The following is an 8,578-nucleotide window of genomic DNA, read 5'->3' as shown; positions in this document are numbered from 1 at the left end:
AGTAACTGTGGTTCTATTTAATGATATAGGCTACGCAATACATTATAAACATTGTTTCTTATCAGTATTGTATGCATGTGTCCCCGCGGTAATAGACATTGCCATTGATTGTATTATGCGTTACGTGTGTAGTTTGCCCAAGTGAAGGAATTCAAGTACCTCGGGGTCTTGTTCGCGAGTGAGGGTACTATGGAGCGTGAGATTGGCCCGAGAATCGGAGCAGCGGGGGCAGTATTGCGTTCGCTTTACCGCACCGTTGTTACGAAAAAAGAGCGGAGCCGCAAGGCAAAGCTCTCGATCTACCGGTCTATCTTCGTTCCTATCCTCACCTATGGTCATGAGGGTTGGGTGGTGACCGAAAGGACGAGATCGCGGGTACAAGCGGCCGAGATGAGTTTTCTCAGAAGGGTGGCTGGCGTCTCCCTTAGGGATAGGGTGAGAAGCTCAGCCATCCGTGAGGAACTCGGATTAGAGCCGCTGCTCCTTTACTTAGAAAGGAGTCAGCTGAGGTGGTTCGGGCATCTGGTAACGATGCCCACTGGGCGCCTTCCTTGGGAGGTGTTTCAGGCACGTCCAGTTGGGAGGAGACCTCGGGGAAGACCCAGGACTAGGTGGAGAGATTATATCTCAACAATGGCTTGGGAACGCCTCGGGATTCCCCCGTCAGAGCTGGTCAATGTGGCCCGGGAAAGGGAAGTCTGGGGCCCCCTGCTTGAGCTGCTCCCCCCGCGACCCGACCCCCGATAAGCCGACGAAGATGAGATGATGATGAGAGTGTTTAGTTTGCGTGTGTTTAAACAGAGCACACACGCGCGCCCGCATTCATTAATTCTTTTTAACACTCACTCGCGGTAAAGCAATGTTTTTCACGATCAAATATGCCTACTCATCAATCCTAAAAGTTATGGGCATGTAGGCCTACACGATGTCTCAAGAAAATGTGTTTGCTGTACGGTGTTTGCAGATGCATTGATTAAAAAGTAGCCTACAACTTATTACCGCTGCATCAGCTGTTCTTTCCCAAATAATTTACCAAGAATGTGCGGCTAGGTAGATGAGAGAAGCAAAGTGTATTCGCGAGGTGCACAAGCAATCCGTATGCATCGCATGCGCATGTATGCTTGCGCCCTTAAAATAGCATCTGAACAACGCGCCACTGACTTTAAACCAGGTATTTCCTGGTCAGTAGCGCAATGGTATTCAGAGACGGCAAAATACCGTTTGCGCCAGAACACGCCTCCTCCTTCCGCCGAACCGCCCCTTGGGGCGCAAGATCATTCCCTAATTTACCGGCGAGTGGCGCAGGTGGCAAAAGAGCGCTCTGCGCCAGTTGTAAACTAGCAACGACACATGCGCCAGTGACTAAGTCACTTGCGCCGGATGCAAGATAGGGCCCTAAGGGTTTTTCCATTTACTCACTTGCCAGACGGTTTCAGATGAAGCAAGTGGAGGTGAGGCTGAGAACAATCAGTAGCTTAAACTTAATTAAATCTGTACAATTCTTTTTTATCCTTGTGACTTAATAGTTTGAGTGAGTGTGGTGTGAAAATATTGGAGGAAGCGCTCGTGTCCGCGAGAGGCTAGAGGCCCACGGAGGCCCTAGAGACCGCGAATACTTTGATTGTTTAAGTTGATTGTTAAATAAATGCCTGCAATGGCCTATCCCTCACACAAACGTGTCGTTTGTACCTGGAACCCGGCAACAACAAGGACCGGGTTACGACAACACACACACACACACACACACACACACACACACAGGTATGCACATTCCGTGCAAACCATGTGAATAGAACAGAGAGAGGCTTCAAAGCCTTCAAAGAGGTTCATCTTCTCTTTCAAGGACAACATTAACAAAAAACTATTGTGAAGAGAACAGATGGACACAGAAACACTCAAAGATAGACAGTTATCACACACACACACAAACACTGAAATCAATCACACACTTCAATCCACATACACAAAAGGCAACTCAAAATCTTAAGACTCAAAGTCTGCACATGTACACAAACACACACACATACACAAATATATTCCATTTCTCTCATTCTAACACAGGCACACACAGTCTCTCGCTCTCTACCACAGATTCTGTGGTGGGCCTACTTGTGTGTGGGTCCGGTCCGGGGCTCTGCGTCCCGGGGCTCTGCGGTCCGGGCCGCTGCGGGCCGCAGGCCACGCTGACGTCCTCGTAGTGGGTACAGTCATGGAGGGTCCACTCCCTCCTCTGGCACAGCTCCAGGCCGGGCTCCTTCCCCGTGCAGCTCACATCGTCCAGCAGGATGGGTCCTGAACCCCAGCCGAACCGGGTTCCCGGGGTCTCCTCCCCCTCCTCCTCAGAGACCACCCTCGTACCGGACCTGAAGAGTACATAAATGTATAACTAAGATCGCCAGCTGAACTGGTAGTGCACTGAAAAATACATTTCAGGGGCATTTGAGGTTTGAAATTAAGACATTGAAAATGCCAGGGTCAGGGGTTCAATTCCCTGTATGTCCATGGCTGGTTGCGTCTGACTGTAAAATCCTTATGGAAGATGTAAAATCGTACATGATAAATGTCTCTTTGGATAAAAGTTTCCACTGATCAACCTTAGAGCAACATATGTGTTGAGACGCATTGCATGATTTCAGCAACATTACCTGTAGCCTAGCTGTCGACACACCACCAGTGTGTTAGAGTCTGTCCAGCCATCATCGCACACTGTTCCCCATTGGCCGCGGTAGAAGATCTCCAAACGCCCCTCGTGGCTCTCTGTTCCCCCAGCTAGCCTAACTGTACCATCTGAAGGGAATACACAGAGGTAGAATAGATGTAACGTACAAAATAAGCATCCGGGTCACCAGGTTCTGAACACATAGGGTTAGGGTTAGGGTTAGCCTAACCCTAACCCTAACCCTAAACATGAATGCATTTATTACTGCTAGCATGTACGTGTTACTAGCGTTTTTGTGTTACTGGTGGTTTATTGGCCGCATGTAACCGCTACATTGTGGTCTACGTGTTACCGATTCTTTGTATGTTATGTGTTACATCTAGTTTATAGGCTTTGTTTTACAGCTAGCTTGTAGGCGTTGTGTTACCCGTAACTTGTAGATTACGTCTAACAGCTGGCTTGTATGCGTCACTCTGTGAGTGGTGTTATCAGTGTAATAAACTTGTGTAATATTTGTCACAGGTGTCACAGGGGTTAGTGTATGGCAGAGTCATCACCTGGGAGCGTGTGACAGGAAACGCCGGCGTCTTCTGAATGCAGACAGTCATGGTCGCCCCAGGATGCTTTGGGGCACTGCTCCAGAGACAGCTCATTCCCAGTACAGCGCACTTCATCCAGCCACATGCGACCCGAACCCTCGCCGAAACGTGCCTGGCCCCAGGCCCTGGGGATGCCACTGCTCAGAGAACAGGTGAGACAAGAAGGCGATGTTAGGCGAAGCCGCGGCGGCTGCCCAACTGTGAGGCTCACCAGCCACCAGGGGGCAGACAAGGATCACAGGAGGCTGTCTTCAACGACTTGAAGTGATAAAAGTAATAATATATAATTGCGAGAATGAATAATAGCAGGCATAGCTGCGTGAGTCGATAGCATCTTGTATGTTGTATAGGCATGCAATCATTTTAATCCAACATCAATCATCAAATAAAGTTGATTTGAATCTGAATTTAAAACGGTATCAATTATATCTTTTTTGTAAAACACCAATATACCTCTGCATACAACTAGATCTCAATTTTGGCATTATTTTTGAAAATATGAAAATTTGTTGATTTTGAATTGGAAAATACATCCACCATAATTCACCAACTACAAGGCCTGTTTTGTTTGATTAAACACATTTAAATTGTGTTTGTCATTTCCAGTGGAAAGTGTTGTTCGCCTGTGGAGGTTCAATGCACTCCTCATGCCTGATGCCTCGAGACATTGCAGGTGAGGGAGTCACATCCAATTTGTATTATGGAAGCAAACCAAAACACACAAATAAATACACACAAATAAAAAATAAATACCTCAATAAGGCACTTACACGCGCACACACACACACACACACACACACACACACACACACACACACACACACACACACACACATACACACACACAATAGTGTGTCAGGAGCCTGGGTCAGTGTTGTATGAATAACTGAGGCACTACAACGTCCCTGGAACAATGAGGCTGATTCAGGGTCTGAGCCCAGATGTCATGCCTACTGTGCCTTCTCTGCCTGTGCCTCCAAATGGAAAGAATACTTAACATACTTTGGTAGATAGTTAGAGAGACACAGATAAACAAGACACAAAGGGGAAAGAGCAAAAGAGGGAGCGAAAGAGAGAGAAATTGAGAGAGAGAAGAAAGAGAGAGAGAAATAGAGCGAATAATGAAAGCGAGACTTCCCATTTTATATAAATTCCTCTAGTCCTTTTGTTTGTGTTCATGAAAGATGGTCAAAGTGGCACCCTGCACAGGAATGAACACAACTACAAAAGGTATTGGTGTGTGTGTGTGTGTGTGTGTGTGTGTGTGTGTGTGTGTGTGTGTGTGTGTGTGTGTGTGTGTGTGTGTGTGTGTGTGTGTGTGTGTGTGTGTGTGTGTGTGTGTGCATGTGCGTGTTGGTATGAACCTCAGCCCAAGCTGTCGGCAGACCACCTCTGCGTCTCTGTCGTCCCACTGGTCGTCACACACGGACCCCCACTGGCCCCCGTGGAAGACTTCCACCCTGCCCTCCGACCCAGAGACACCCCCCACCAGTCGCACCGGGACCACCACTGTACACACACACACACACGTACACACACACGCACGCACGCACACACACACACACACACACACACGCACACACACACACACACACACACACACACACACACACACACACACACACACACACACACACACACACACACACACACACACACACACACACACACACACACAAAAGCATGTATTAGCCATGGGGTAAGTGTAACAGGTGTACAACAAGTGCAATGCAGTGAAGGGAAATGAAAGATATTGACAGAGAGAGAGAACGATGAGGACAAACCGACAGACTGGTGCTGACAGAATGAAAAATGGGGTAAGACAGGTAGCCACAGAGCTAGAGGAAAGACGCAGAGCAAGGCTGACAGACAGACAGGTCAACAGATTCATGGACCGGTAGGGACATACAGGTCGATTTGACCGACGGAAGACAGACAGACAGACAGACAGACAGCGGACCTTGTTGTTGGCTGCAGGTGACGGCCGCGGCCATGGGACACTCCCCTCCGTTCCAGGGGGTCCTGGGGCACTGCAGCAGGTCTGGCTCCGCCCCCTGGCAGTGGACTGCCCCCCAGTGGAGTCTGGCCACGCCCAAAAGAGAGAGGGCTGTGGTCCGCGCCTGACCTGTGAACCTGGGAACACCCACCTGAAATTACCAGCAGGTTTGATCTCCAGGATGTTGGTCTTTAGGAGGGTTGAGGGCCCCCTCGGTCTATTCTAGGAGGGGCACCAGAGTGGAAGAACTAAGGAAATGATACAGAACATAACAGCTGGGGTTGACCCGTAGTTTTCAACAGGTCCAAGGTTGTTATGCACGTTAGTAGAGTGAATTAAATACAGGCCATACATGCATGTGTGACACATATCACAAAGGCAACATAGCTCAATGATCCATGTTTAACGATGATCTAACATTTGTTTTATAGTGCTTCGGCTGTCATTCCAGACACTTTCAGCTCCAGTATTTGAACGGATAGTAGTAGTTACTAGTAGTTATAACCAATTAAGGGTTTCATTATAGCCATCGTAAAAGCAGATTGCTATCATTCCATTTTGCGGGAGTATGTCGCCATTCTGGTGTTCACTTTTACTGAAGGGTTACGTGACTATGAGGGCCCCAGAACATGTACGTACCAGTGTTGTAATCTGTGTCACATATCCTCGAACCTATCCCCCTAACCAATTCCCCTAACATATCGTCAGTGCAGAGACCACCTCATCACCACGCTTTCCTCCTCCCACACCCCAGCCTAGGGAGAAGGCACCTCTGCTTTACGGTAAGAATGACCTCAACGCATGCCACCAACGTGTGTGTGTGTGTGTGTGTGTGTGTGTGTGTGTGTGTGTGTGTGTGTGTGTGTGTGTGTGTGTGTGTGTGTGTACACACGCATGTGATTGTGTTTATCTATGTGTGTATGTGTGTGTTTTTGCATGTGATTGTGTACATGTAAGTTTGTATGTCTGTGTGTCTCTGTGGGTCTGTGTGTTTGTACACGTGCATGTGTGTGTGTATGTGTGTGTGTGTGTGTGTGTGTTTGCATGTGTTTGTGGGTGTGAGGGTGGGTTTCAGAGGGGTTGAGTGAGTGTGTGCGTATGTGAGTGAGTTTGAGAGTGGTCGAGTGAGTGTGTGTGTCTGCAAGAGTGAGATTTAGAGCGGTCGAGTGAATGTGTGCATGTGTGAGTTTAAGAGCGGGTTAGTGAGTGTGTGCGCGTGTGAGAGCGAGTTTGAGAGCGGTTGTTTGTGCGTGTGTGTGTGTGTGGAAGGTAAATATCTGGGCTGCACTGAACGGCTTTAGAGAGCTCATGGAGACAACGAGGTTGGAATGCAGGGGTCACCCTAATGTAAAATACAATGACTGCTTGTGAGGGGAGAGAAGGACAAGAACCCGAGGAGGACCGTAAAGGAAAAGGGGAAAGACCGGTGCATGCATATGATAATAAAGACAAATGAGACAAGAGACAGAAATAGTTGACAAAACATGACGCATCATTTAATTATCATCACTGGAGGCGTGCCCCACAAGTGAATCATCATGTGTATCATCATGTATTTGACTAGTTTACTTCACTGTATAAACTTAACGTTGTGTACATAATGCATTTTCAGATTATCTCCAACATACCCTTAAAGGACTTGTTTCTGTGTTTGTTTCACGTGTGGTTGGTTATATGTGCTGCTGTTGACAATATGTGCAACAAGTGTGAATTAGCATGAGAGCAAGAGAAAACGCCCAAGAATGTCTACGTTCATTTGTTATTGAGCTTGTGTTTGTGCAAGTGTGTGTGTTGTGTGTATGTGTGAGTGAGTGAGTGAGTGAGTGAGCGAGTGGGTGAGTGTGGGTGAATGAGTTAGTGAGTGTTTGTGTGTGTGTGTATATGTCTGCTTGTGTGTAAGTGAGTGAGTATGCCTGTGTGTGAAGGTGTGTATGTGAGTGAGTGAGTGAGTGAGTGAGTGAGTGAGTGAGTGAGTGAGTGAGTGAGTGAGTGAGTGAGTGAGTGAGTGAGTGAGTGAGTGAGTGAATGAGAGTGTGTGCGCCTGCGTGTGTGTGTGTGAGATTGAGTGAACGTGTGTGTCCATGGTCCAGTGACTATGTCTGAGGTGTCTGTCCGTGTGAGTGCCAATGTGTGTGCTTACATGCAGATCTACGGCAGCATCTTCATAAGCCCAGTCCTGGATGCAAATGGGCCTCTAGTTAGTTTTCAAAACATGACGCATAATTTAATTATCATCACTGGAGGCGTGCCCCACAAGTGAAACATCATGTGTATCATTATGTATTTGATTAGTTTACTGTACTGTGCAAACGTAAAATTGTGTACATAATGTATTTTCAGATTCTCTCCAACACGCCATTAAGGGACTGGTAAGGACTTGTTTCTGTGTTTGTTTCACGTGTTGTTAATTATATGTGCTGCTGTTGACAATATGTGCATCTTCTGTGTTTTTAAACGGGTTTGAATTAGCATGACAGCAAGAGAAAACACCCAAGTGTGTATGTGTGTGTGTGTGTGTGTGTGTGTGTGTGTGTGTGTGTGTGTGTGTGTGTGTGTGTGTGTGTGTGTGTGTGTGTGTGTGTGTGTGTGTGTGTGTGTGTGTGTGTGTGAGATTGAGTACGTGTGTGTCCGTGGTCCAGTGACTATGTCTGAGTTGTCTGTCTGTGTGAGTGCCAATGTGTGGGTTTACATGCAGATCTACGGCAGCATCTTCATAAGCCCAGTCCTGGATGTAAATGGACCGCTAGACCCCCCCCACCCACACACACACACACACACACACCTCCCTCCAGTTAGACTTCCACCAAGCCGTGTGTGTGAGAGTGAGTTTGAGAGCGGGTGAGTGAGCGGGTGTGTGTGTGTGTGGAAGGTAAATATATGGGCCGCATGGAGCGGCTTTAAAGAGCTCATGGAGACACAGAGGATGGAATGCAGGGGTCACCCCAAAGTAAAATACAATGAGAGCTTGTGAGGTGAGAGAAGGACAAGAGGAGGAACGTAAACGAAAAGGGGAAAACCTAGTGCGCATGCGATAATAAAAAGTAAGGAGACAAGAGACAGAAATAGTTTTCAAAACATGACGCATAATTTAATTATCATCACTGGAGGCGTGCCCCACAAGTGAATCATCATGTGTATCATCATGTATTTGATTAGTTTACTGTACTGTGTAAACGTAACATTGTGTCCATAACGTATTTTCAGATTCTCTTCAACACGCCATTAAGGGACTCGTAAGGACTTGTTTCTGTGTTTGTTTCACATGTGGTTAATTATATGTGCTGCTGTTGACAATATGTGCATCTTGTGTGTTTTTAGACGAGT

At 47.2% G+C, this 8,578-nt stretch overlaps 1 protein-coding gene across 1 annotated transcript in view; it reads right to left on the bottom strand.

Moving 5' to 3' along the window:
* The window catches only part of prss12 (serine protease 12), a 28,624-nt gene that overhangs the window by 18,071 nt on the left and 1,975 nt on the right, over window positions 1-8,578 (bottom strand). The window contains exons 3-7 of the mRNA XM_030352031.1: window positions 5,219-5,391; window positions 4,623-4,767; window positions 3,217-3,395; window positions 2,646-2,787; window positions 2,110-2,363 (exon numbers count right to left, since the gene is read on the bottom strand). Of these exons, the coding sequence (XP_030207891.1) occupies window positions 2,110-2,363; window positions 2,646-2,787; window positions 3,217-3,395; window positions 4,623-4,767; window positions 5,219-5,391 (893 nt within the window). The remainder of the gene's footprint in view (window positions 1-2,109; window positions 2,364-2,645; window positions 2,788-3,216; window positions 3,396-4,622; window positions 4,768-5,218; window positions 5,392-8,578) is intronic.

This window comes from Gadus morhua, chromosome 3 (assembly GCF_902167405.1).
Source record: "Gadus morhua chromosome 3, gadMor3.0, whole genome shotgun sequence".
Taxonomy (NCBI): Eukaryota; Metazoa; Chordata; class Actinopteri; order Gadiformes; family Gadidae; genus Gadus; species Gadus morhua.
This window is presented reverse-complemented; position numbering and strand designations above follow the sequence as displayed.